Source organism: Lathamus discolor, chromosome 1, assembly GCF_037157495.1.
Source record: "Lathamus discolor isolate bLatDis1 chromosome 1, bLatDis1.hap1, whole genome shotgun sequence".
Classification (NCBI taxonomy): Eukaryota; Metazoa; Chordata; class Aves; order Psittaciformes; family Psittacidae; genus Lathamus; species Lathamus discolor.
Genome location: NC_088884.1, coordinates 28,811,797 through 28,839,643, shown reverse-complemented (window position 1 = coordinate 28,839,643; position 27,847 = coordinate 28,811,797). Strand labels below are relative to the sequence as shown.

The window sequence follows — 27,847 nt, the reverse complement described above, 5'->3', positions numbered from 1 at the left end:
GTTAGTTTTCTCCACAGTAGCTAGTATGGTCCTATGGTCTGGATTTGTGCTGGAAACAGTGCTGATAACCCAGGGGTGTTTTACCTAATGCTGAGCAGTGCTTACACAGAGCCAAGGTCCTTTCTGCTCCTCACACTACCCCACCAGGAAGCAGGCTGGGGGTGCACAAAGAGCTGGGAGGGGACACAGCCGGGACAGCTGACTCCAACTGACCCCAGGGATATCCCACACCATGTGGAGTCATGCTCAGCATATAAAGCTGGGGAAGAAGAAGGAAGGGGGAACATTGAAAGTGATGGTGTTTGTCTGCCCAAGTAACTGCTACGTGTGATGGAGTCCTGCTGTACTGGAGGTGGCTGAACACCTGCCTGCCCATGGGAAGTGGTGAATGAATTCCTGGTTTTGCTTTGCTTGTGCAGCTCTTGCTTTACCTGTTAAACTGCCGTTATCTCAGCCCGTGAGTTTTCTCTGCTATTCTGAGTCTCTCCCCCATCTCACCAGGGAGGGAGTGAGCGAGTTGCTGTGTGGGGCTTGAGTTGCCAGCTGAGATTAAACCACAAGAACACAATACATATGTAGGGTTTTCTCCATTTTAGCTAGACTCCTGTAACTGACAATATTTTGCTTTTTTATAGAATTATTTAGCTTTAAAGTAAGGTCATAGTCCTATCTTCCCCCACCCTGTCTTCTCATAAGTTACATGGGAGGCAGTATTGTCCTGGAGCAACTTCTATACTGGAGACACACAAAACTTTATTTAATAGACCCCTTCCCCTTCATTTTATGGCTGCACAGCTTAGTCACAGACCAACTCCAAGTTTACAAAAGAGCACTATAATGGCTGCTGTGAGAGCCTGCCTACAAGTATTATATGCTCACAAGGTCATTCAAGCAAATAAATTCACTTGCTGTGAAATAAATTATAATACAACCATATATAAGTACTAGGAATTTATTATCATTAAAAGAAGTCCAGGCATTTATATGAATAATGATGACATCAGTTATAGGTATTTGACAAGCAAAAGATATAAATCTATTGCTAGCTCTGTAACTGCCAGATGGAATTACCAACCTGTCCACAGTCAAACTGGACATTTGCTGCATAACTAAGAATTTTTTCCTCTTCATCTGATCAGTTACTGACCATGGTTACAGACAGTAATTTTTGCATACTGACACAGAAGACAGCAGAATTCTTTAATACCTACAAAATTTCTTCTGTGGAAGGCAGCTGTATGTAGTTTACCATTTTTTTGTCGCATTCTACTGTTTAAACCTGCTTAGGAATGATTCTTTTTCACCTTATAAAATATTTGTATTAAAATATCACAAAGAAACAGTGTCATGTACGGCATGTAATTCACTGCATTAGGCACTATGTGACATCCGAATATGCCATTTGTGTTACCTATTCGTACACTGAATTGGACTGTATAATATGAAGAACCACCACTAGAGAAGCAGCTAATAGGTTATTCAATGTACTATCACAGCTCTGTTTCTACTTTGCTAGAGAACCCAAATAAGATTGCTGGGAGGTGGACGAGGTGCAGAAGAAAGTTTGGGGGTTTATATACCTGTATCTATACACACACATACATACACACATGTTAAGTTTTCTCTTCTTACTGTGCCAAAACTCATTTCAAAGAATGTTAAAATCCAACACAGAGGAATTTTTGAACTACTTTAGCTTTAAGTAGATACCTCAGTGAAAATATTACCAAATGCTTTCAAAGTAAAGTTACTAACATTATCCACTGAAGCTGGAGATCTGCAGACTACTAGCAAATAACAAAGTGTCCAATAAACAAAGCCCTTCTCAGTGACAGCTACTGTTTCTTGTAGCGCCTCTGACCCATATTTCTAACTCCACTACTTTGTATTTTTATCATGTCTTTTCCCATCACTGCAAAATAAACTTCAAGACACAACTGAGTGAAAGCTGTAAGTGAACTAACATGGATTTGTTGAGGAAACATATGTGGAATACATATACCTAAAAGAGCACATACGTATTTGTGTCCCCCAAACATATACACAGAGTACAACAGTATGTAAAAACAATGGCCAGTTATCCCAAGAGTCTACCCACAATGCCCTGTAAGCAATAAAAGGTACATTACACCATAGGAAGTGCAAAGCTTTCACACTAATATCACAGTACTGCCGATTTCAACCAAGCAGAAATTACATTGCACATGTACACCAGAAAGGTAAGAAACAATGGGAAGAAACCTTCCTTGAACGAGAGACTAAAAGGATATTTAGAAACACCTGGCTAAAAACACAGATTAATATTAATCTTGGCCCTGACCCCCAATTCAAAAGCAAGCCTCCACGACGCAGAGCTCCCTATCCAATACCAAGCTTTAACACCACTCATGTCCACCACCTATTTACTGCCACCAGATGTAGTACTTCCTAAGCCCTCCCAAAGCTTTCATATCTCACCACCGAATAACCAGTGCCCAGAGCCTGTTCCCCATACTTCCCACCCTCCCAATACCGCAGAGCACTACAGCACATTTCCCATCTTTCTGAAGCACAGCATTTCCACACCCTCAGTCCAAGTCACCACAGCCTCACAGCTCTCCTGCCCAATCCCACCACCACCCTACAGATCTCTCACACATCCCAGTGCTTTCCAAAGCCAGGAGCACAGCACAGTGCTTCCCCAGCCATACAGCAAAATCCAGCCTCCTTGCAACACACTGTCATCTCACTGACTCCCACTGCGGTACCCTGAAGCGTCTTGAATCCAGCCACTGCGCACTTTCCTCCCCTCTGAACAGAGCTGCCCCATCTGCTCACTCAGTGAGCCACCACAACACCACACAGCACAGACACTTCCAACACACCACACCAGCCACTCCTCAGGAGGTGTTCCCATCCACTCAGGTCCTGGGAGTCACAGGCAGCTGGGAGGCAATAAGAATTCAGACCAGCCAAGGTGGGCAGCAGACAGTAACAAAGAGCAAATAGCCAGAAGACAAGGGAGGGATGCAGATGGGGGTGGGGGAAGAGAAGAAAGGAAGAGAGACCACAAAAAGAGAGGGAGAAATTACAATAGACAAGGGATTTTACAAGGCCATAAACCGTCTAGAATTAAGAATTAAATTAAGGACCACAAGCCTTGAATCCCCCTCCCCCAGACTGGTGAAACTCAAGAGCTTCCTAAAGGAACACGTTTCCTTTCATCTTTAACCACAATAATTACTCAGACTTTTCTAAGCTTCACCAAGTATATGAAAACGAGAAACTCAAAAGACTCTGTCACTTTAACAAAAGAAAGTGCAAGCTCTTTTCTAAATGGTAAAAGGAAAAAAAATGGGGGGAGGGGGAGGGAGAGGAAGGAGAGTAATAAAAGGCATTTCCCCTAAAAAAATGAAATCCTAAAAGCTACACAAGATAAACATCTCAGGTATATCTCATTAAACAGTACTGATTATTTTAATAGGATCTAGTATTCAGAGTAATCCCACAAGACTTATAAAGTAGGTAAAAGATAGTATTACTTTATTTATCCTGAAGAAATATATAAAGTGTGAAGGGAGACCAAAATGGAAAGAAAATAAAGAATTAGAAAAAAACCAGAAAATTAGAAAAAATGGAAAATTAGAAAAACTATTCTAGCTTAGAATGCTGCAAATGATGCTTAAGTGCTTCAATCAGACTGACACACTAAATACACATATATAAGCTTTCCGTTTGCAACACAGTGCTTGCTAATTATAAGACTAATTCATTGTCTAATAATTTTTTGATTACACAGTATAAAAAGAGCAGTAGTGACAAACATGCACAATAAACCTCAGGATGATGCTGAATGGTTTTTATAAGTTCAGCCCTCCCACAACCTATTTTTGGAAGCTGAAATTCAAATACCATTAAATCAAAGGAGAAGCAGCTGGCAAGATACCATATACAACACCAACAACTGATCTCCAAGACTAATGGGATGCTCCTCACTGCATCCTGCGGTACCCAAGCTAGCTCAAGTACAGAAAACAATCCAGCAATGTAATGTGAGCTTCATGAAAACTATTTCATCACTCTTCCTAAAACCAATAAAATACAGGGTAAATTAGTTGCTACTGCAGCAGAATGCTTCCAGTATCTGAATTAGGTTAGGTATCTGTATATCATATCACATACAGCTTTCATAAAGGCCACAGGGCCAATAATTTTCTTTTAGAATGTAGTGCAATGTCTTCCAAGCTAAATATCTATCTGCTGCCTCTGAAGGCATTTTATACAAACACAGGCCAGTAGGAAATCAATTGCTTCACAAAAATATTGTTGCCCAAAAGAACGCACGTTATTATCACAGAATTTTTATGTTATTAAAAAATTGAAAGTACTAATGAGCTCTGCCCAGACCATTTCTCAGTTCAAATCAATAAGTAGATAGCAAGAACCACAGTAAAAAGTTTAAGTCAAACACTAGTGTGAGTCATGTGAGTGCAAGCTAAAAATGCCTCTAAAAGTAACTAAGAAGGACTCACCAAGTTCATTAAGGCTCTGGGCAGCTTTTGTTATCTCTCTGCTTCCTCCTTGCAGTTGTCCTTGAAGTCTTTTACTGAGATACAAGATGCGTATTATCCTCCGCAGCAGGTCACAGGCAGCCTGCAGACAAATTATAGTATAGGGGATACTATCAGTACGTTACAATCACGTAGTATAAGGCCTCAAATATGGAAATATTTTCACTAAATAAAGGAAATATGAATATGAATAAAACCAAGGAACTTTAGAATACTGCAATCCCTTTTCCCAGGATTTTTAACATGCTTTTATGCAATACAGACCAATACTTTCTAAAGCTGGTAATTACATTCACAGGGCTACTGAGATTATGCTATCATTCCTGGTTAAAACAAAAAAGAAACTGATAACCCTATGACAGAGACATGTTCTAACTAGAAGTGAGCTTTATTTTACATTGTGTATCTCCCCTCAATATCCCTCTCCTCTGTAAACCACAGTAAGATTAAGAAGTTGGCCTTGCCAATCAAATCTTCACCCAAAATAAACAAAATGGCAGCATTTACTTCAGAGGACAATAAAACTTGGCCAATAAAAAAGGCTAAACTGTTACCACAGATACTGAATCCTACTATGGGAATATATATAAAAACTTATTTTCAGCAAAACTTTCCTAATGCCAGTCACCTTCATTCAGCCAACTAGTAGTTTGCATTTTCTCATGGGTTTATTAAAATACATGGCATTTTTGGCTAAAAATTAGGAAGATGGATGCATATGTAAATTTTCAGGAATATTTCGCTGCCACCAATTTAGGAAACAAAGCATTGCTGGCATCTGAATCAAACATAATACTTCGATAATTTTTCACTCAACTAAGATCTTGAAACAGGCTTTCTGCTTCTACACAGTAAATAGTAGACAGAACAACAGCAAGAGTTACATCATGTGTAGAGTTCCTCTACTAGAGGACTGATCAGTGGGGCTAGAAGGTACAGTCTACAGGGGCAGCAACATTCTGGAGTGGGTAACATCTAAACTAGGATTCAGAGTTGCAATTCAGGAGAAGGTTAAAAAGTATGTTGATTTTAGTACAGTCATACATACAGTCCAACATCCGCAATCAGATTAACAAGAGAGGTGAACAAGAAATTTAGAATATAATTATATAACATATAATATAGTTGTTCTGATATATTTTCCCTGGTACTGAAGGGAAAGCCTCCTGAACTTTATGGATATCAAAATTAAATTAAAATCACTCTAGAAAATATTTAGTATTTTACAGACTTTGAACCCCTTCCTAGAGTTTGTAGAGTTTCAAGTTACTATCTTCAAAACTGTTAAACTGCATATACGAGAACATATACCAGTGAGTCATTTCAACCAATATTCAGTAGACTGCACAACTTCTCAGTCTCTTCCCTATGCCAGCACAAACCAATCAAAACACAAATATTTATAGTTCAATTTTATTAAACATCTAGACAGAACCAAAAGGAAAAGTTCAGAAAATCCCCACCAAGGCAAATCACCAAGAGCATAGTTACTGCTTTTGGCTCTGTATCACATAGTCTGAAATGCAAGTTTCCTAAGCATTCTAACACAACTTAACCACATGATTTCTATTACCATTAGTGAGAACCAAGTGGGGCTTATCCTACTTTGACAGATTAGTGTATGAGTTTTTATTAATTCATTTCTTTAATTAGAAAAATCCTGATCCACATATCACTTTCGTATCTGTGAACTGAATTTCTGCAAGATGAATCAAAAATAGCTTTTTATATAGCACACTCTGCTTTGCCAAATAAGAAGGTACAGTATTACTATTTTGCTTTCAAATGTAATTACTCTCTAATCCAATTGCGTACCTCTAGCAAATCTTTTTCTCTAGGAATTCAACTTCAGTTATCTCCTGACCATCTTCTACTTTACATGCCAAAAGATTATTTCTTTTTCATTTACTTGTTGCTCATTATCTCCTATCCCAAGAAACAATCTTCAAATGCTTATCAAACTGAGTAAGAGATGGGAAAAGTTACATTTAGAAACAAGAATAAAAAAAATAAGGTTTTATCTTCTGGCCCTGTGAATTAGGAAGAGAAAAACCCAAGGACACTAAAGATGCACTCTTAACTTCACAGCAATTGTACCCTTAACAAAGATTCTGTTTCACGGAAGTATTTCCATTTACACGAGTTATCCAACTTAATAAAACTCGCAGTCACTGTAAGGGAATGCAATATATGAGGACTATGTAATGGAAATAAAAAATTCTGTCGAATAGTGGGGTTGTTCACAGCTGCTAGATCTTCTAACCTGACCACCTGCATAACCAGAGTCTGAATTAATTCAGGAAACATTCCTTCCAGAGTTGATAAAGTATGCTTTTCTAAGGGAGATGCTTTCATCCAAGAAGGAATGAATTCCACCATTCAGGCAAGAACTAATTTGGAAAAGGCCACTGGCCTGAGTTAGTCCCAATGGGTTTAGTAAAAAGGAAACCTGATTTTTTGGAGATTACACAGGAGGTACCTCCTGAAATTTAAAGCACTATATCAACACTAACAGACATTATTGGTACAATTCAGGCAATCAAAAAGCTTCTTGCTTCTAATCTCAATTTCAACAAATTATTGAAAGAAGACTTAGAAAGAGAGAATCACTGAACTGAACTATGTCATTTCATAGCTCATACATGCAATTGCATGTATCTGCCAGACCATACTGCAATTGAAGGTATATGTAACAGAAATCTGAAGAAAGATGAGACAGTCCACTATCTTCAGACTACTTTTATTATTTAGTTACAGCAGCATCAGGATGAAATCTGCTACTGGCAATTATTTTAAAGAATAACTTTAAAATACAGAATTATTCTTTTTTTTAAATGGTGGGGTTTTTTTTTAATTGACTCTTACAAGCACTTTTAAACACTGAGATATCTAAAATTAAGCGAACATGTGGAAACACTTGGTTAAACAGACCTGCACAGAAAATAACCCTCAGAAGGACAAATTCCCTGCCTAGATATTGCAGCTGCTAACTATTCCCATTTAGCTTGTGATCTACTATGGAAACACTCAGTAGAGGACAGCAGGAAGCAAGCTTTGTTGACTCTGCTGCTCCCCTGGGATGACATGAAGCTCTAAGAGCACAACAAGACATAATATACACAAGCACACAGCAGAGATTTAGAATTCAGGACTAGATTTGAATTTTGACAATGAATTTGCAGCAAGTATGTTTATGAAATAGCCAGACTATATTAAAAACAATTAAGGATGGCAAAATCCAGCTTTATGCAAGACAAATATTCCTTCAGGTTGTGAGCAGTCCCAGAGCAATCAATGGAAAAGTGCTGAAATAATACCATTATGAGTACAAGAGTCTCTTTAACACCACACAGTTCAGCAAAACATACCTGCCAACCTAGGTCAAAGATTTTGACAGAAGGCAACCTCTTTTATCAGTCATCTACCTTTTTTCTACTTATTCTACCAACTGTACACCAACTGATAAAATTTGTAAGTTTGAAAGTATACCATGCAACAAGTCTTGCATTTAGGAGCAGTTTTATGTCACAAGCCCTGCCACCCCCAGGAAATGAACTGTCTACTGTGCTGTTGCCTTCCTGAAGGAACAAGTCAGCTGGGTGAAGAGACACCACAGTCTTACATCTTGGGCAGGCAGGAGGGTTGAAATTTCAAAGGCTTATTGACTCGACTCACGGTAAGTCCAGATTCATTTCGTAATTCAGGTGTCCTGACCCTCAGTTTCTCCTAGCAGTACAGCGCAACACAAAGCACTCACTATCTATCTGCCAGCACTAGAAAGTTCATGCTGAGGATAAACTCCCACTGGCAGAGAAGCTGGAATCATCATTCCTCTTTCTACACTTAAGAGGATTTGGACACTTGGAAGGGTAGCCTAGCAGGCTTCCCTTACCCTGAAAGTCTTTTTTCTGACTTACAGCCAAAAAAAGACAGATACTACAAATTCCCTGGCACAGGCTGCTGACTCTGGACAGATGCTCCTTTCACACCATAGGAAAATCTATGTAACCCTGCTACAGTAAAGAGGAAGCCAAGAGCATCCGAGAAACAGTTCCTAAATTCAGGAACTATTCTTCCCAGATGTCCTTCTGCAGTTTGACTTTGTGTAAGGTAAGGGCAGAAATGATCTTCATCTTTAGACCCAAATTTCTGCAACCCTTTCCACAGAGAACAAAAAATTCTGCACCTGAATTCTGCCACACGGAAGTTAAGGAAGTTTTGCCCAGTGGCAAGAACAGTAACAGCTGGAGCTGAAAAGAACAGAAGCAGCTGGACAAACTGGCTGAACAGAATGTTAAGAACTTCCTGCTGAATTTCGCTGTTACTGAAAGTAATGTAGGAAATAGAAGTTCAGCAGAGAGACTACTGCAGCTGCTCCACCAGCCCCCAGACCAGAAACTGCATGACAGTTTGCAGCTACATCTACTCTACTGTACAACAGCAGTCACCCACAGATGGCAACCTATTTAAGTGTATGCCCACAGCTCAAATATCAGGTACTAAAAGACAAATTCCTAGTTCTGCAAAGTTGAGGCAAATTCGTGAAGACAAACAGTTCAAACAATAACTCATTAAATACTTGTTGATTTGGAATTTTGCTGGTTTTCAAACCATAAACTGAATAGAATGCAGCTACGTGACTCCTGAAGATCTATGGAATAGTTTTCAACTATTATAAAATTAAAAGTGGAAGTGTTTGACACATATCTCACCACCATTGTAATAAGCCCTCTCCCACTGCTGTCCTCTAACAGAGATCTACATTCTCACTTAGACTCCATTTATATTCAAAAGACAGGAACAGCTACGTACCTGGGCTTATAAAACTCCAGAAACACAACTGGCTTCACAAGTTACATCTTGACTATTTTGAAAGAATTAATTCCCAAACTCTTTACTAAACTGCAGCCAAACATCATTAACTCAGAGGAGAAAAGTGTCTTCTCTACACAACAGCACCATAACATTAAATACTAAACTACACAAACAGTAATGAGAATTTAATTGATATGCACTCAGATAACCCTTCCCTCTTCTCTGCATCTCTACAAACCTGACTTAGCTAGTGCAAATGTCATTTCCTACTTTGTAATACAAAGCACTTCTCAGTAACTCATGAAGAAACACACAAATAATGATTTTCACTGAGAAATACTGACATTGAAATACAGGCTACTGGAGTATGAAAATCCCACCCATGTCTGACAATTGGGAAATAATACATTTTCAGAAAGTTTTAAATACATTTTTAAAATAACTTACTTGGAGTTTTGCTAGCTGAGCTGTGCGAGACACTATTTTGTTGTAGGGGTCAACAATTTTTACTTTAATTCTAAGAAGAGAAAATTATATTAATAAATCACATGATGGAACAAATAAGAATTTCTATTTTCTAATCACATACTGAATGGCATACCTATCAACAGTACTTTGTAGAGCACCAATTCTAGTCTGCATCATTTGGAGGACACCTGCAAAATAAAGCACATTTTTTACATGCAACACTTGTCAATTACTGGAAGGCCTATACTTCAAATCATGACTACTGCAGACTATTGTAGCACTAAAATTAATTAAATAAATAAATAAATAAAAAGAAAACAAACCAAAAACCCAAAACCAAAAACCAACAGTTTCTCCCTTTACAGCAAATTTACTACAAAATGTGAAAACAGATTGAAAGGAATGAAACACAGCACATTTGGAAACAAACTAAGCAGGTTATAGGTCACTTACTAAATGTTATGGAAAACTTATTGATAGAGAACACAAACCTACAGAAGAAATATCACTCTGAAATCCATTATACATTAAGTTTCAAGTAACATTTAGAGTATGTTACTTTCTAAGAGAATGATGATCAGGGCTGCTGGTCAAAGGTATAACCTGATACAAACACCTGAACATGACATACAAAAATGGTACAACCTATTTAACACTATTTATTTAACATAGTGACTAGATAGTTCAGAGAAACCAACAAAGACTGAGAAGATAACCAATTCTATCTCTAGGTTTTATTCCTGTCCATAAGCACCTTTAGCAAAAACTAAGGCATCGATGTCATTGTGAGGTCATCTAATTTAGATTACAGAGCAAACTACCCTAACTGCATTTGTTCCAGATTAGTTTGGCAAACAGTACAACGAAAGCCCACAAGCATGCTTGTTCTTTTCTTGTTAAAAAGCAGTCAAGGGTAGCACTCATTTTTGCAATATGGAATCAGCCTGCTGAGAATTTAATTAAGTTACACCAACCCAGGCCTATGAAATTATTTTTGTTCCAGCTATTGTTTGCCATTCTCAAACATGTAACATTTTTTTGCAAAGCCCTGTTTACAAGCATGTCATTATCAAATTGGATAAAACTGCAATATGATATACTAAGATGGAAGACACTCATAACTACTGCTAATAGTTTTATTCAGCTTGTCCTGTACTGGGACTGTATCTCATGTATTTTGTATTAATATGCAAACTCCCATCTTCTCCATATTTCAGAATTATTAACATGGCCTAGTGACAGACTCAGGAGTTCCCTGACATTTATACATGGAATGATAGGCATGCAATTCTTACGCCTCAGAGGATGAAGACATGAGATACAGTGAAAAGTTGGCAGAATAGGCTGTATTTTCTACTCTACATTGCAATAATGGGGGGAGGGCCATTAGCACAACATTACTACATCTATGACTGTGACATTCCTATAAACTATATAGCAGTCCTCTTGCCAGAAGGCAGAATTAGGATGGGTGAAAAGGCAATCAACCCTCTCCATCTGCTGCATAAGATATGGGATGATATTATTTAGCCTACCTTGAGCTCAAGGTATCTATTGAGCTACCTATGGACAGAAAAAAAGTATGTATACCACATCAGCGTACCATTTTGAAAGTACACAGACCTAAAAAAGGATGCTACAAGTTGGGTGTGTCAATTTGAAATGTTCAATTAGATTCACTTTCACACATCCAAATGACTGTGAGTGCTGTGAATCAGCTCCATAATCTTCTGCTGCTACCTTTCTTGATAAACATACCAAGAGCTATGTGTTTCCAAGTTCATAATTAAAATTTTTACTGACATCCATCTTTCTTCCTCTCCTGAAACCTGACTCAAGTGTTTCTTTGCAAAACCTGAAACATCTGCCTAGACTTTTGATTTTCTTGGCAACTGCAGACTGAAGTTCCTACTGATGTCTCAAGTAACAAATACTTTTCAGGTTAGAACCTCTGCACGCTTGTCCTTCCCTCACCCACAGAAATGGCCTCTTAAACATCATAGTGCTAAGTAAATGAAGACAATTCAATAAATTTGAGAATTAGATTTTATTTTTACTTCAGGTTATTAACTGTAAAACATGCATTATTTACCACACCTACTTTACAGACATATTTTATAACTGAATAGCTGTTTTGAAGTACTTTATTCTTTCCTCAGAGCAATTTTAGGAAGGAATGCCTTCAGAGACAACCATGATTTCACGAAACAACATTCCACTGAGCACAAATTGGTGAAGATCGTATTTATTAATCACAAGATTAACTATAGATTCCAATCTACCTCTTATTTGGAGGGTGAACACAGACTCCAGTCTTTGTATGCTTAATTTCCCAACTGTCCAAAAAGCTATTCAGGAGCTACAATTGCTAGATTAAATAAGCTTTTATTTCTTTTTATAGCTGTATGCAAATGCTATCAAATACTGTATCCAGCAAGTTCCAAAGACTAAGGAGATACTATAACTGTCAGTAACCAGAAATTCTCTAGTTATGCCAAAACCTGGAAGAAGGAGGAATACATAAAATACTTAGCAAGTTACAAAATTAAAGGGAAAAGGGTATATGCTTGAATCCCATAGTATATGCAAATTATCATGTTATAGAGGTAAATATACTTTTCTGAAGAAAAACCAAGAAGTTCCCAGCAAGTGGCAAAGAGCAGAATGCCAGGCTTGATGAGCTCCTTACACAAGAACAAAATATTGCAACTATGTTTCTATACAGATTCAATTGTTTGTAAGTAAGGCCTTTGAAAGTCTGCAGTTTATATTAAAATCCAGATCCCAAACAGTACAATAACATAGAGGTATGTATTTAACTTAATAGCCCCCTTCGAGGAAAAAAAATATCCCAATGCAATTCAGATTATGTGTTAAGACTTGCAAACTACGCAACACATGCATAGGCAACATGCACATGCTTGGTACTTACAGCAGCAGATATCAGCTAATGTTGCAACAAAATTAGGCTTATTCAGAAAAATACATTAAAAGGTCAAAACGACTTAATGGCTAAAGTTGCTTCGAACTGACTATCGAAGTATGTTTTCCTATGAAGTAGTTAACTCCACAGAAGTAACAGCGAAATCTTCTCCCTGGAGCTCCATCTACTGACATCAAAAAAAATAAAGCTGCCACGTTACTCCTCAGATCTGCAACCTTAACGTCAGGGGCCGAAGTTGGTAGTGAATGGCATTTCCTGCAGAGGTATTAACAGTGTTTCCTCCATTGTAACAAGTAGCAAGCATAGGATAACATAATTTACCTTCCAGGGATTCAATTCCGGTTGCTTGGGCCAACAGGTCTTCATGTCTTGCAACAACCTTAAAAAAAAAAAAAAAAAAAATCAATCAACACAAAAAAATGGGGATGCGTGCCTGAAAGGAATATCAATACATCATCATCATTCCTACATTGGGCATTAAAGTATTTCATCCACCCTACATTAGGCAGACACAGGAAAAAGCAGCCACACTTTAAAGATACACGGTTTCAGAACACAAAGCAACAAGCTCAGAACAGGAAGAGGGTCAGTAACTACAGCACAGCTGACATCTTAGAGCCAGCAGAGCAATCACACTTCAACACGCTGCAATAGGTAATAACAATTGTAATTTTAAGCTTATTAATCACATAGTAATAATTATACTCAGATTATTAATATTTTCTATTTATGACATTTAGATACTAGTTCCCAAAGAATTTACTAACTGAACAGGGAGAGGGAGGAAGAAGGTTTTGAAACAGCTCACTTAGCATGCATTCTCACTGCAAGGCGCACTGTGGATCTGTGGTGTCTGTGCAGATTTTACCAAAAACCCTTCTATTATCCAAACTCAAAAGCCTTCCTGAAGGTGTGGAGATGTGTTAGCATAGGTTATAGCTGCCCCACTAAAGGTAAGTCTGAGAGCCTAGCCTCCATCACAGGATGAAAGGATACAAGTTAAATCAATCCTTGTTTCATCACAGTTGTCATCCCAAAACACAGGCCAGTATTTCTAATAACTGACATGATCATTTGGAAGGAGTCAGGGAACATCCTTACAAGGAAGAGCAGAACCTCCATGCATACAGAAATAGGCTGCAGAAACTAAAAGCAGCATATGGCTTCTTGGTAAGGGGTATAAAGAGTGGGCTTAACTAAGTTAAGTATCAGATTCACTACTAGTTTTGCTCCAAGCTGTACCTTTAGTTACTGCTTGTGGAGTACACTGGGCAATTTCAGAAGCAACAATATCATAAGATTACTAAGCTTTTGACAAGTTTATATCAACCACCCCAAAATAACTGGTCTGCTTTAAACTTACTTGTAAATGAAGCTCTTTATCCAACTGACTAATACCTTGGGCAAGTTTTGCCAGTTGCTCAGCTATCACAGCCTGATGGATAGACTGGGAAGTATAAGCTTTCACATCAAAGTCTTCTCTGAAGAAGTCAGCGTAACATTCTGAAAAACATTTTGATTTTACTTTCACACTTCAGAACAGTTAAATAATATTTCTAGACCCAAAGCACACAGTTCTTTGACCCTCAATTTCTCCAAACATAACAGCTTATGTTCTCTGTATCACACAATACAAACGTGACACCAATTTCAGAAGAAACCACTAGCAAAAGAAACAAGTTTGGAGCTGATGACTAGGTTGGGGTTTTTTTGTAAATAAAGACTCTCATACCTTTACTCCGCATTGCCTTTTCTTGAGTAGAATACACTAAAAAGTATCTATAACTTCTTCAAACTTCACAGTGCAACTAGGGAGAGGCTGTTGAGATCGCACCCATAATCAAACACAGACACGAATAACACTGAGGATCCAAGTGGCATGAGACTCAACTTCATGAAACCACTCCGGGCTCTTATAAGGGCACTGCTTCATAAAACAGTGCATTAAGAGATGATACTGCGAGGGAGACTCTGGGGGAAGCAATACCCGAGCTTCCATACAGCGGTATTACCGAGCGCCTTCACCTCTCCTTCCTGTGCACTCCTTCTCCCTTCAGCAGCAACACGCCACCTCGCACGGCCCCGCCACCGGGACCCTCGGCCCTCAGCGGAGGGCTCCCCACCGGGAGGGCTGGGGTCGCTCCCCGGAGCCGGCCGAAACTTCCCGTGACTTGACAGCGGGGGGGGGGTTCACCGCCCTGCTCGCCGCGTTCCGAGCACCGCCGCCCCTTCCGCGGCGCTGCCCGTCCTAGCGAAGGACCCTACGCCTTCCCCGGCCGCCGGCAGAGGGGACCCCGGCACGGTCCCGACGCCGGGGTCCCAGCCGGGAGCTACCCCGCACCCCTCCGCGCCGAGCCGCCCCAGCCGCCGCCGAGGGCCGCGCCTCACCGTCCGCCAGCAGCTCTGCGAGGGCCGGAGCCGGGGCCGCGCCGCCGCCTGCCCCCGCCTCCTCCATGCTGGCAGGTGCCGGGAGCCCGCGCGTCACTCCCCGGCCGCGGCGCGCAGCGATGATGGCGAAAGCGCGCGACGGTGCGGGGCCGGCCCGGGAGCGGCGGGGCGGCGGCGGGGTGCTGGCGCACGTGGTGAGCGTGGGGCCGGGCCGGGGCGGGCCGCGGGGAGCGGGGCGGGAGGCGGCTCGCAGGGCCCGCACCTCCGAGCCCCGCAGGCATCCGCACCCGAGAGCGAGCTGAGGCCGCGGCGGTCGGGCCGCAGCCCCCGCCGTGCGGGCAGGGGAGGAGGGAGCCGGGCCTGTAGCGGGAGACGAGAGGCAGCGGGCTTGGAGCAGGGGTGGCCGTCGCCTGGCATGAGGAAAATCTTCCTCCGTGAGGCAGGGAAGGGGCTGCCTGGAGCCGGCCCTGCGCTGAGGGGTGGCTGGGAGCCTCCCCTCACAGCCCGAGCGAGATGTGAGCCCTGGTGGGCATGGTTACCCAGGGAAGCCGTGGCTGCCCCATCCCTGGCAGTGTTCAAGGCCAGGTTGGACACAGGGGCTTGGAGCAGCCTGCTCTAGTGGAAGGTGCCCGTGCCCATGGCGGGGGGTTGGAACTGGGTGATCTTTATGTTCCCTTCCAACCCAAACCAGTGCGTGATTCTGTGAATGAAAACACGGGGGCGATACCGCGTGGGGATGGCAGAGTACAACGGGGCCGGTGCTCAGCAGCTGGCTGTGGCAAAAAGCTTGTTACAGCACTCTGCGAGGGCCTGCTTTCAGGATGCTCTTCTGGAAAGCAAGCTGCTGCATGGCCTGTCAGAAATAGCTGAATGACTTCTGTTTCAAACACTGCTTGTTTTCCCAGATGTTAAAAAGATTAATTATACATGATTGGTGACATAGAAACTAAAGAATGCCAACTGAGAGATCCCATGGATTTGTTTCATTCTGGGCAAGTTGTAAAAGTATGTGCCCCCATGGTCCGCTATTCCAAGTAAGTAACTGTCACGTCAGCTACATTTTCAGTGTATGTTCTGTGAGGAAGTTTATCTTGACTGTAAAACACAGGGATTATTACATTTTTTTCCTTCAGTTATTTAAGACAGACAGATGTGGGATGTATTTGATCGTATGATAATATTAGACATCCCCAGAGTACGGCATGTCAGAACAGCGTTTTAGAGCAGCTAGTCAGGAAAATGGCTCTACTATTTATTTTTTGATTTTCACGTGCCTGCAGGTTGGCTTTCAGAACCCTGGTTAGGAAATACAGTTGTGATTTATGTTACACGCCAATGATAGTAGCATCTGATTTTGTGAGATCTGCAAAAGCGAGGGACAGCGAATTCACAACCAATAAAGGTATTTTTTTTTAATAAACTGTTGCCTTGTCAGAATGTTTTACATGGTGATAAGCTAAATTGGCCAAATGAATGAAGTCTGTCACACAGTTTGACATCCATTAGCAGTTTGTTATACTGTATCTGATTGATTATAAAACCATAGAAATGTTCTAGGTGAAAGTAAACACATTCCATTGACAGTGTGTCAAACGGAATAGTGGAAAACTGAGATCTGTGGTGGGTTGACCAAACATAGGTGGCCATCAAACACCCACACAGCTGTTCACTTATTCCTTCTCTACCTTCTTAGTAGCACAGGGGGAGAACAGAAAGAACAGAACAAAAGCGAGAACTCATAGGTCAAGATAAAGATAGATTAATAAGTGAAGGAAAGAAGGAGGAAAAAAAAGACCAACTGATGCAAAGGCCATCACTTCCCACCTAGCACTAAAAGACCAATGCCGAACCAGTCTCCAAACAACAGCCACCCTGGAACACACTTCTTTTGCTGCCACTAGAGTTTTATTGCTGAGTTTATTACCCTAACCCTAAGACTGACATATTTTTAGATGCTTTTAATGTAATGCAGTAGCTGTAAAAGAGGAGAGCATGGTCCAGATGACCATCTGGCTCTCTGCAGGAGTTTTAGTGAATCACAAATGGTTCAGCAGACCCGAACTGAGGATTACGGACACTTTGATTTCCCACTTGAGACAAAGCTGCTAAAGCTGCCTCTGCCCCTGTGTTCTCATTCCAACTCTGCATATCCCACTGTGGATAAAAATCGGCTATGTTGGCACAGAAGAAGAAAGAGATGGGCTAGGATAAGGAAGGGAAGAGCTTGTGTGTTGTTTAGCTAAGCAAGTTTCCTACCTGGCAAGACAGCCAGCCATGTCAGCACAGCAAAGGGGCAGCATGCAGACAAGAAGGGACAGGCCAGGAGGAGAAGCATGAAGACTGCTGAAAAATGGAGAATACTTAATTTCGTATACCATGTTTGTGAAAGATGAGCATCTGACCAGTTTCAGTCAGAAAATTTATATGTTGAGCCAGCAACTGTCTAGGACAAATACGTTTGTTTGAATTCCTACCTCTCTCGATAGGTGTACTCATCTAGTAACCACTAGCCGGCTACCTCTATTTATTTGTGACCCAGGGCTCAGAGAGTCACAAAATAGTCAAGTTTGAAAGGACCTGTGTAGGTCCTCTTAGCCAGCCCCCTGGTCAAGCAGGGTCACCTGAAGCTGGTTGCCCAGGACCATAGCCAGACAATCCATGAATTTAAGAATTTGTTATTTTTTATTATTATTATCGGGGGGTGGGGGGTGTTGGGTGTTGTTTGTTTCTTTAATCTCCAAGTACCTTTTCATTGGAGTAGGTGATCATCCATTGATTGTTCAGTTTGCTGCTAAAGAAGCACAACTTTTGTGTGATGCTGCCCGTATCGTCTGTCCTTTTGCAGATGGAATAGACCTAAACTGTGGCTGTCCTCAGAGGTAAAGATTTGAAAAAGCTCGGTGAAATAATGGTGAAATAATTTGAGATTAAAGAATGCTGGTCTTCCTTTTCATAGTCATTTCTGTCTTAATTTAAAAATAGACTTTGAGAGAGAAAGAGCTTTTTAACCTGTCAAAAATGTCTATGTGGCAAGACACTGTTCTGAATGTTCTAAGATGCCTGTCACCATGGTAAAACTGGGAAAACCAGGTGTATTTGCCAACCTGCCTTTTTTCATTTCTGAAATACTGAGTATTGGCTTAAGAAGTGAAGTGTCCATTCCTTCTCAGCAGCTGTTAAATATGCATTACCAGAACCAGCTTGCTGCAAATAATTTGGAGAGTGTTTTGAGAAGTGATGTGGCAATTGCCAAAATAATGAGCCAAGTCCCTGATGTCTCAGACTTCTGAAAGTGAAGGATAGTCTCTAAAATATAATTACACAGATTACATTATTCAGGAAGTGCTGAAAAGAATTTCTTCCATCTTTTATTAGGTTTATAAGTACAACGAATTAGTGATCTACTTCCCTCTTAAATTAATGAAGATTTTGTCTTGACAGTGAAACAGAGTAGTAATGCACAAATGAAGATTCTTGCTAACTGGTTCAATTGAGAGCCATTTATTCCATGCTTGTCAGGCAGCCTTTTTCTTAGTGAAGACCTCAAATAAAGGAAAGCAAAAGATAATACTACGGTGCCGATACTTGTCTATTCTAATTAGGTTGTCTTGACTTAAAATTACAGTATTTGAGAAAAGTCTTTTCTGTAGAGATCTGAGACTTCAGAATGGAAATGTAATTTTTTTTCTAAGCTAACTACAGTTAAGTATGCCAAACTATAAGTTCCTTTTAGGACAAAAATATATGCTTACATTTGAATCCTTTGTTTCTTGCATATGCTATTTTCAAAATAACAAAACTTTGTGCACTTAATCTGCCTTTATAAGAAAAAATATATGAGAAAAAACCTGTTGCTTTTAAGTGGAAGTAAAGGTTATTTCATGCCAATCAAAATAAGGTGTTTTGCAGCTGAGGGAGGACAGAATATTATTGAACTCAGATCCTTCCCTACACTTCAAAAATCTCCCTTTTCAATCCAAAGTAATTTTCAGCTTAGAAGAAATCCATGACCCGATGGAGGGGAAAACATAGAATCATAGAATCATAGAATAGTTAGGGTTGGAAAGGACCTCAAGATAATCTAGTTCCAACCCCCCTGCCATAGGCAGGGACACCTCACACTAAACCATGCCACACAAGGCTTCATCCAACCTGGCTTTGAACACTGCCAGGGATGGAGCACTCACAACCTCCCTGGGCAACCGATTCCAGTGCCTCATCACCCTAACAGGAAAGAATTTCCTCCTTATATCCAATCTAAACTTCCCCCATTTAAGTTTGAACCCGTTACCCCTTGTCCTGTCACTACAGTCCCTGATGAAGAGTCCCTCCCCAGCATCCCTGTAGGCCCCCTTCAGGTACTGGAAGGCTGCTATGACATCTACACTGTAAACCACTGTTGATTAAATGTTAATTTATCTTCCTTGTGAATCCATTTTGTGGACAGAAAATTGAACTGAAAGAGATGAGTAACTTGTCCAAATGGAGACTGAACCGAGATCTAAAAGCTGGTGCCAAACTGCAAATGAATCATTGATCTACAGCCAGTACTATCTCGGTCTACTCAGCCACACATTCTGAAGGTTGTAAGGAACAAAACCAATGTATCTGACTGAAATTGATCTGCATTTTTTCAAATGTGGAATACACATGTTCTTTTTCTTTTAAAGGTGGGCGATGGCAGAAGGTTATGGTGCTTGCTTAATAAATAAACCAGAGCTTGTTCAGGATATGGTGAGACATGTACGGAATCAGATCGACAAACCAAGATTTTCGGTATCTATTAAAATAAGGTAGATCTAAGTGATGTTCATGATACATGGAATAATCTTTTTATTTTTTTTAAGAAACGTTCATATAACAAGTACACTATATGTAATTCTGTTAATGTAATATTACACTTATAATATTTACCTTACATGTGAAGACTGCTGAGACTTTTTTGACCCCAGATGAAAGAATATTTGGGAAAAGTAATCCAGACTTAGATAGTAGAACCAGCACAGGCTTTGACTGCTTATTCAGGTAACATACTGGATGCTAAGAGTTTTCTTGCAGTCCAGCTGATATGAAAGTACAAGTTAGAAGGTTCATGGTTCCATAAAAGAAAAGCAACACATAGTGTGTATCATCACAAGGATTTACTTCGTGAGCTGCTGGAGGCCAGAGCCACGTTTGCTGCTGACTATAAAGGGAAGGGTAACAAAACTGGGAGCTAGTCCCCACATCTGCTGTAAGGAGCACATCCTGCTTCCCTTCTGTAAACTGTTGCTTTGCATTGCTTTGTACCACTTCCACTGTTTATCCCATATTCATACATCCCATATGGCTTTTGTATATTTCCCAGTTAAGTTTCAACACTGTTTCCAATATTTTAGGAAAGAGGAACTACTATAATTTATTTTTTTCCCCCGCAAAGTAAGCAAAATAATGATGTTTGGTTTAGAATCTTTTGGACACCCTTGTTCAATCTCTGTAAAATTTATCATGTATATTTCAGAGATGTGATGTAATTTGGAAATGATAAATAGTGGGTTTTGCACATTAAACTCATATGTCTTTATTAAAACAAACAAACCAAACCTCATTATCTTCCAACAGTAATATTTTCTTTATTTATAGTTATTTATACAAATCTGTGATAATTCCTCCTTATGGAGGACAGCATTTTATACAGTTAAGGTAACTTACTATCTAATGTTTTCATTCTGTGGAATTGTAGGATCCACGAGGACTTAAGAAGAACAGTTGACTTGTGTCAAAAAGCTGAAGCAACTGGAGTTTCATGGATTACAGTACATGGGAGAAGTGCAGAAGAAAGACATCAGCCTGTACATTATGATGCAATTAAAATAATTAAACAAAGCATGTCTATTCCTATTGTGGCTAATGGAGACATTAGAACTTTAAGAGATGCTGAAAAAGTTCATCACTTTACAGGAGCGGATGGTAAGATTAAACACTGTTTTCTAAGTAAACTTATAAATGAGATTTTAAAGTATTTACTTTAGCTATATGTAGGACATGATTCGAGCGCTTTACACTCTTTGAGGAGACAAATGAAGAAGGGTGTTTTAGATGCCTTCTAAAAATCATAAACAGAATCACTTGTAAATGCACTAGAGCACTGCTATTCAAAGCTATAAATAATGATTTCCAAGGCAAATTACAAAAGCTCTTTGCTTAATTATGCTATCTCATCACTCAGTAGTGGAGTTCAGGGAGACCTTCAGACATGCAGTCTATCTCTTTATGGAGCTGAACATCTTTTAAAGAGCTGTGAACTTCCACTTGGAAATCTCTACTTCGTGCACATAGGGTCAGATTTCTCACCATAAGAATATGGTGGGAAAATGAACTATTCTTAAGGCAGATATTTGACAGTTAAGATGGTTACCTTCAAGGACACAGTGAGGTATTGCACTCTCCTATCTGTGTGTTTATCTTGTTCTACACTTCAGTGGTAAAATTTGAGGATTTTTTGCAGGATTGCCCTGCAGTTACTCAGTCACAGCAGATTCTTGAAACCATTTGTAATTTCAAGACAATACAGAAATTCAGTAGATGTTTTGAAGAGGGGACCTGTATCTACACACTTTGGTCTTTCAGCTAGAGAACAACAGGACAGAGATGAGTAGCTAGTGTCATAAACAAAAGTTCATGTGGCACGTTTCTTTTGACACTACTGGTGTTTAATAACAACAGCAGAGACCAGTTGAACCAAACTCTATGCTGCTACAGTGACTCGCCCCCCCAAAATACAAAGCAGGAAGGAAATACGTAGCAGAAAAGAATCTTTTCATAGCCCAGTTGACCTTCAATAACAAAATTATAAATTCCCAGGCTTTTTTCTGTCATGTACAATAGTGAAAGAAATTTTTCATTTTTTATCTTCCTCTCTTTTAAGAAAAGTCTCAGTGTGGTAGGTTGTATGTTGACAGTGCAGGAAAACAATCCCTTAATCACAGAAAAATTACAATAGAACTTGTATGGGTTTATCTGACAATTTGGGGTTACAGTTGCAAATACACTGGCTTGCTCAGAAGGATTTACTGCAGATCAAGAACCCTGAGATTTATATAATTGAGACATCAAGCTCTTACTGGAAGAAGGGTTATAGGTCAGCAAAATCAGCTAAATTGCATCTTTCCATTGTAATATTATGTTAAAAAGGCAAGTTTGTATGTGCGTAGCAAACATAACCAAAATACAATTGAGTTGCAGTTTCAAAGTAGGGAAGCAGGGCTCCTGTGTCCTGGGCTTCATTTTGCAATTCTGGAGGGATCCATCTGGAGACATCATCAAGTAGAATGTGTTGACAGGTGTAGGTACTCTGAGATTTAGATTGCTAAATGTGTTTCTCCAGTACAGCTATAATACCTATCCCTGTTGTTCTCCCATTACTTGCTTGTAAGTTTTGGATGGTTGTCCTAAGGGGGTGCTATAAAAAACCTACAGAAAAATTTAATGTAAAATTTAATGTAACTTACTGCTTTAATTTCCAATTTGAAGGTGTAATGGTGGCTAGAGGACTCTTAGCAAATCCAGCGATGTTTGCAGGATATGAAGAGACACCTTTGAAGTGCATCCAGGACTGGGTTGACATTGCTCTTGAGCTTGGAACTCCTTTTACGTGTTTTCACCATCACTTAATGTACATGATGGAACGCATAACTTCAAAGCAAGAAAAGAAAGTTTTTAATGTTTTATCAAGTACTTCAGCAGTACTAGATTATCTGAATGACCATTATGGTTTGTGATAACAGAAGGTATTTTAGTTCTATATGAACCTGTATTTTTGCAATTATCGATACATTGTTAAATTTTTAATTGTGTTTCTACTTTTTTGTCACATTCCTATACTGAGTAAGTATTTTCAACACAGCATAGCATTCTGATCAAGGTGATACTTTATATTTTTAGTATTTTTATGTCAGCATTTTTCACTCTAGAAAATAGTCCAGACTGCCCAAATGTGGAATTCTCTTTCCAATGCACTACTACACAGAGGATTGATTATTGTAATACTCCAGTAATTTTAATTTCTTTTTTCACCAATTGCATATAGCAGTGTTTGCAAAACTAGGGCCTTTCTTACATAAAACCTCCTAAAATCAGGACTACTTAAAAATAATACCAAGAATTTCAAACCAAAAGAATACAAAGGGAGCAGTTGTAGAAGTTTTTGCCTCATCTGACCAAGCTGTACTTTTAAATTTGAATAGATGTTTCAAGCTTAAAAGACTCTGAGGCCTTGAAGCCCAGCACAGTATCCTCTTTTAAATTAGATATTGCTTTTGCAAACTAAAACTTTCTACACTTACTTACAACTCTGAAAAATTCCACACTTCATATAGCAGAAGAAACCTGGAATAGATAAATGATGATGGAAGGAAGAAAAGAGTAAAATGGAGAGGTAGCTTAATCTATCTCAATGTACAAACATAGCTGAATCTAAAATACAAGACTTGAAAGTTCAACCTAACTAAATTCAGTTTTGTTTATTTATTAGATAATGATTATATAAAATATTAAATCCCTGTCATCTACCAAAACAGAACTTTATAGGTCAAAGAAAAGCCGACAGATTTTCTCAGTGGGGCTCTTGAAGTCCTTTTTGCCTGCTGGTATGTTGCCTATCAAAGCATGACAGCCACTTGGCTTTGAGTCCTTGTATAGGAGGGAAATAGTGAAAATTAGAACAAGATAATAACATTGCACACCAGCTGCACTTGTTCTGCAAGGGAAATTTCACAAATCTGTACGGTACAATTATTTGTAATCAAATAATTTGTTTTCTTTCAAAGTTTACACAGAAATTCATACCAGAAATTGCTTCATTTTCTGCCTCTGAGACTTCTGTGAATATACAAGTGAATAGTGCTAAATTTTCTCAATAAATTACTTGGTTTTCTATACAATTGTACTTATTTTTTATTACACTATAAATTATGACAACCTGGGGGAGGGGAGTTTGCTTTTGTCGATACTCCCCAAATCATGTAAATATCAAAATACTTACAAATTTTTAATTCAGTTGCATAAAAGATCATTTTTCATAATGGATATGTCTGCTTTAGGCATATGAACATAAGTTTGAAAGGCACAACCTGGGTCATCAAGTCTAGTTCACTATTTTAAGACAGTGGAGTTACATAACTTCCAATATGGTCACCTTCCTGATGTGTTAACAGATGGAAAACTACAGACATGCTTTGCTATAGTAGGCTAATTGACAAAATCTCTGCAACCTTTTTTGGTGCAATAGGTTCTCCATTCCTTCAGACAACTGTTTTTTTCACCCTTCTGGATTGTAATTTTTTGTTGACATTGAATGAGCACAATTATGTGTTGTATTCCAGGAAACCCCCCCCCAGCAATGTCTTCTGCAGTTAATACTTCTCTTTCTGATGTCTCACTTTTCCTTGACTAATATTCATCATGTAATTTCTGAGCTCCCTGTTCTACAGCAAAAGTTCTTATTTCCCAAATACATGACATAGTATTTAGGACTGCTCAATTTCCAGCCTCAAGTTCATCCAGCTACAGTGCAATACTCAGTTCTCCTCAGTTCTGAAAATGCCTCCAGCCTGCTGCATCAAAATTAAAAAGTAAAACCATACAACTGAAACGTAGAAGAAAGGGATTATTGAAAGTACTAACCAAGCCCTGTGTTACCATTTCCTTAAGATTTTTATGATTTGACAAGCAACTATTACTTGTCCCATTAGCCACAAGGAACAGAGAAGAAAAAGTTATTTATTATAATCAAAAACCACAAATGCAAAGGGCTTTTTTTTTCTTTTTAAGGGGGGAATGTGAATTTTAGAGGACCTGAAATACCTTGACCTATTTAGGAGTTGAATACTTGATGATTTTGAAGGCAGCAGTTGTTGTGCCTGTGTGAGATCAGTCACAGAGATTTCTGCCTGAAGTACAAGATCTAGGTTGCTGTTAATATTGCTGGTAATTAAAGAATGCTGTATCTGGCCAGTTATGCACCATAAAAGTCCACAGAAGTTTATCATCCCTTTCTAAGAATGAAATTAATTGTAAGCCTTCTTCCCTTGTGAATTTTGTATATGTCTGAACACACTCCACTGTATTGATGTAGAACAAATGGCAAAATTGGAGTTTATAGCTGTACTCTGAACAGCCATACTGTTCTAATATACATAAATTGCTAAAGATGGGAGTTGGCTATTTAACTCCCAGCATTGTTCTAGAATATGGCAGGGGGGTTGGAACTAGATGATTTTAAGGTCCTTTCCAACCCTAACTATTCTATAAGCTATTTGAATATGGGAAAATCTTCATCCCCAGTTTAAGGCCACTAGATAGATTCCTTCCCTGTGGTGTATGATGACACAGACTCCATGGCAGTACAGAATCATTTACTTAACAAAGTCGCTTGATTATATACTTTAAGCTTACAAGGGTGTTATGACAATCAGTAAAAACCCGCCACACAAATATTCCTCTACAGGTTACTCAATCACCATTTCTTGTAACCATTTCCTTGTTATTGTGTCTAGCTGATATGTGCATTAGATGCAGCAATCTATGTTGTTGCTTAAGCAATCACGGCTCTTGCAGACTATGTTTCTTTTTACAACTACCTAGGGGTTAAGCACAAGATATCTTCTGCTCCCAGAACTTCCTGTTTGAAGCAGTCTATGAAGGAGCAAACGTTATTTTTCTCCTTGGTCCGTTTACACCGGCACTTTGTGGTTAGCCTCACATATGCAGCTGCATTGTGTTCTTAAGATGGTCCTCAACACTTATATGTTAGTCACAATGTCACCTGGTACTTAGTCTTTTTCTAATTTTCAAATTTGAGTCTATTTTCTAATTTTCAAATTTTTAAAATGTTTTTCTGCAACTAAGATAAGGTACAAAGTTTTGTTTCGTATTTTAGGTCCCTTGCCTCCTGCAGCTGGTCCAGCTCTTTGTCCAGGGTGTTCAGCCACCCTGCACAACAATGCCATATTCTTGTAATATCTCTGCTTTCTTAAAAATTTTACCCTGCTGCAGTAATCCCTCACACAGCCCATACAATACCATTTTCTCTGTTCCTTACTGGTAAGTTGTTTCTTAGGTCTCTTCTCTATCTTGGGTTTATGCAGTGTGTGATGATGTTATACAAGCCATACAAGCTGTCATACAAGACAAACTAGAATGGAACGAGTTCGAACTTTGCCTTTGCTTCAGCAGAGGATTAGTCGGATTTCTGTCCTCTAACCAGCTGCTAAGACACAGGCGTTTTGTATTTCTACTTCTGAATACCTTGTGACCTTACTGGTGGGAGAAAAAGTTATTTCTTATAGCTGTAGTGTCTTAAGGTTCGTGAGGTTTTTTTCCCAAAGCAGCCAGACATTATATATATTGTATGTCTTATTTATCGTATGGTAGGATAGAGCAGCCTTAGATCGACAGCCCAGACTTGTACAGCTTCAGTTAGAATATCTTCCAGAGCGGCAGAATGCACTCAACAGGAGAAGGGAGGTCTCAGATGCTTGCAGGAAGCTTCTCTCTGTTCCTCAGATCTCACTCCAGGTTGGTGGGGAACACACACCAGCTGCAGCGGAAGTGCACAGCAGTCACCGTAGAGTGAATCTGAGATTTTACAAAGCCCCTGAATTGAAAAAGCAGAGTCTCTGGCAGCAGGGATGTGCAAATAGGGTCCTACCAGTGTGAGGCTAGGCTACTGGGAGGGCAGCTTACAGTGCTAGTAAGAGGTAAGCAGCTCAGAAATGGGAACTGCTCTGGAATTAAAGGACAGAAAGTATGTAATAACATTTTAACAGCTTAAATAAAGTATAATGGCTGTAGGCCAATAGCTAAAATGTAATAACCAGGAAATACTAAGAGGTTATGTTTTGTCTATACTTCTGATTAAATATGTTTATGAAAACATGTTAGAAATACTTCTTAAAACCCAAGCTGTTTCCACTGTGTAGATTGGATAGAAATAGCTGGCTGTATCACTGTGTCACTCTCTACTACTTGTTATGCATAAAAAATTATTTGGGATATAACCTTTCATCCAGACATTGCTTGGCGGCAGCTAGGAAAATGTTAACACACTGGCTCCATCCCCAGGCCACAGACCTGTGAAATTTTAGTGTAAACAATTTCAGATTGTGAGCAGCTGCAAACAGCTCTGCTCAAAACTGCTTATGCAAGAACTTCCTACCCTGTGTCAGCTCCAATGGATTAGAGTAACAAAGAACTACTATTAACGGCATTTAATCTGTCTCATTTTGATGGAAATTAATCGGGACAGCATTCCCAAAAGCAAGTAGTTGTGTCAAGAGGGATGGTGATGCCAGGCTAGGGAAGTAACCTCTTACACCTGCAGCACAGCAGGATCTGTTAGGACTGCAGGCAGTCAAGTGAGCTGCTGGGTGGGCCCTGGCCTGTGCTAACTGATCAGAGCACAGAACACTGGATATGAATGACACATGGAACTGCCAGATGTGACATGTAGCAGTGTGAGCAGCTGGTAAAAGCTGCAGATAGCTCTGGGAGGCACGGCTGGATTTCAGCAGAGGTTAAGGATGATTAGACAACAACTGAACAGCAGAAACTGAACTACGCAGATAACTGGAGTAGTTTTGTGGGTCCTCTCAGAACTAGAAACTCACAGGGCCAAGAGTGCCCAGTAACTGTATCAGTATCT

General features: G+C 39.6%; 2 protein-coding genes across 6 annotated transcripts in view; one reads left to right on the top strand and one right to left on the bottom strand.

The window, feature by feature from the left end:
- Positions 1 to 15,290, bottom strand: part of COG5 (component of oligomeric golgi complex 5) — a 185,914-nt gene extending 170,624 nt beyond the window's left edge. For all 3 annotated transcript variants that reach the window (XM_065665918.1, XM_065665921.1, XM_065665922.1), the window contains exons 1-6: positions 15,166 to 15,290; positions 14,141 to 14,280; positions 13,099 to 13,156; positions 9,967 to 10,021; positions 9,813 to 9,882; positions 4,512 to 4,632 (exon numbers count right to left, since the gene is read on the bottom strand). In XM_065665918.1, the coding sequence (XP_065521990.1) occupies positions 4,512 to 4,632; positions 9,813 to 9,882; positions 9,967 to 10,021; positions 13,099 to 13,156; positions 14,141 to 14,280; positions 15,166 to 15,232 (511 nt within the window). In that variant the 5' untranslated portion in view covers positions 15,233 to 15,290. The remainder of the gene's footprint in view (positions 1 to 4,511; positions 4,633 to 9,812; positions 9,883 to 9,966; positions 10,022 to 13,098; positions 13,157 to 14,140; positions 14,281 to 15,165) is intronic.
- Positions 15,259 to 27,847, top strand: part of DUS4L (dihydrouridine synthase 4 like) — a 39,506-nt gene continuing 26,917 nt past the window's right edge. The window contains exons 1-7 of one of the 3 annotated variants that reach the window (XM_065665961.1): positions 15,259 to 15,359; positions 16,071 to 16,199; positions 16,446 to 16,567; positions 17,927 to 18,044; positions 19,836 to 19,958; positions 20,888 to 21,114; positions 22,678 to 24,086. In XM_065665961.1, coding sequence (XP_065522033.1) covers positions 16,093 to 16,199; positions 16,446 to 16,567; positions 17,927 to 18,044; positions 19,836 to 19,958; positions 20,888 to 21,114; positions 22,678 to 22,925 — 945 coding nt within the window. In that variant the 5' untranslated portion in view covers positions 15,259 to 15,359; positions 16,071 to 16,092 and the 3' untranslated portion in view covers positions 22,926 to 24,086. Of the gene's footprint in view, positions 15,360 to 15,395; positions 15,681 to 16,070; positions 16,200 to 16,445; positions 16,568 to 17,926; positions 18,045 to 19,835; positions 19,959 to 20,887; positions 21,115 to 22,677; positions 24,087 to 27,847 lie in introns of those variants that run through there. The other 2 variants (XM_065665971.1, XM_065665990.1) reach the window with 2 other exon arrangements.